This window comes from Aplysia californica, unplaced genomic scaffold (assembly GCF_000002075.1).
Source record: "Aplysia californica isolate F4 #8 unplaced genomic scaffold, AplCal3.0 scaffold00044, whole genome shotgun sequence".
In the NCBI taxonomy this organism is placed as follows: Eukaryota; Metazoa; Mollusca; class Gastropoda; order Aplysiida; family Aplysiidae; genus Aplysia; species Aplysia californica.
The window spans coordinates 804,828-806,080 of NW_004797314.1; the positions used below are offsets into that span (position 1 = coordinate 804,828).

At 40.9% G+C, this 1,253-nt stretch overlaps 1 protein-coding gene across 1 annotated transcript in view; it reads left to right on the forward strand.

Moving 5' to 3' along the window:
* Nucleotides 1-276: 276 nt before the first annotated feature.
* LOC101858089 (proteasome subunit alpha type-4) overlaps nt 277-1,253 on the forward strand; it is an 18,865-nt gene continuing 17,888 nt past the window's right edge. Inside the window, exon 1 of the mRNA XM_005092308.3 lies at nt 277-294. Coding sequence (XP_005092365.1) covers nt 292-294 — 3 coding nt within the window. The 5' untranslated portion in view covers nt 277-291. The remainder of the gene's footprint in view (nt 295-1,253) is intronic.

Below are 1,253 nucleotides of genomic sequence, written 5' to 3' on the forward strand. Positions count from 1 at the left end.
TATTAAAAATTAATGAATAAATGAAAATTAAGAATGCAAAAGGTCTTAATAAAACACCGAAAATTGCCGCGCGGCGTGGGAACTGGTTTCGATTTTGAGTTTAGCTTCGAATACTTCTCCCAAAACAATATTTTACTCAATGATGAGCTAAATTGTCTAGCTTTTCACCTATATTCTGACTAAAATAGTAATAAAAAATAAAATAATCAATTACAATTGAAGATATCCTTCCTTGTTCCGTTTCAGCTTTGTCATTTTCGCATGAACTCCTAGCTCTACATCACTTTCAAGATGGTGGGTACAAAATGATGTTGACAATTTTTGAGTAGATTACGATGATGAATTTTTCTTATTTTGAATTACCTAAGCTTAATTTCACCTTATTTTATTCATGTTTTAGTTCACAACTAATTTGTTAATGTTTTGAAAGCATTGGATTATTTTGGGTGATGCCTGCAATTCCTATAAGCCTTATAAGCTGGTCTGGTTTGCTGACGCTGTGAGCACCGGTCAAATTTGACTGATCATCCTCGTAGTTACCAGGAAAGCAAAGCTACACAAATTCTTTGCCATCTCTTCTCATTTCGATTTTTTCTACTCAGAGAACTTTGTAGATATCTAGATCTAGATCTAGATAATCTAGATGGTTGGATTGTACTTTCCCGGACCACCAGTTGGAACTACTTTCGCTATGGCGCCCCTGGAGCCGGAGCCTAGTGGCCTTCCTATCCGAGCTCCCCTATTCACTCTCCTACTGTTTTCTACGTCCTCACCCTTCGACTGCCAACAATCGACTGACGTCTCTTTCTGGGTTTTTCAGTCATCACGACCATGCCACCGTGCCCTTTGACCCACGACCCTGACACCTTGAGGCTAATTGGTCAATCTAATCTCGTAGTCCGCTATTCTTATTTATTCTTATTTGCTCGCGACTCTGCTAGGCTAGCCTAGGCTACTCCTGGTCCAGCAAAGTACAATGGAGGGCGAGAGATGTGCACGAGAGCTCATTTGCATAATTGCAACCCCGTGGGCCTTGATTGCGACTTGGCGAGTGCTGCGAAGCAAGGCTTGGCCTGTTCCATTAACTCATTTTTAGGTCTACCTCAATTGTCCACAAAATTATTGTTGCCAGGGGGCTCCCTGAAACCCCCCACTGTTGTTACATTTATATATAAACACAATTGTCCGCTCATGTTTTTGTTTTGCATTTGTGTGTTTTCTTTATTCTTGTTTCCAGGGGGGGCTTGCCCCCC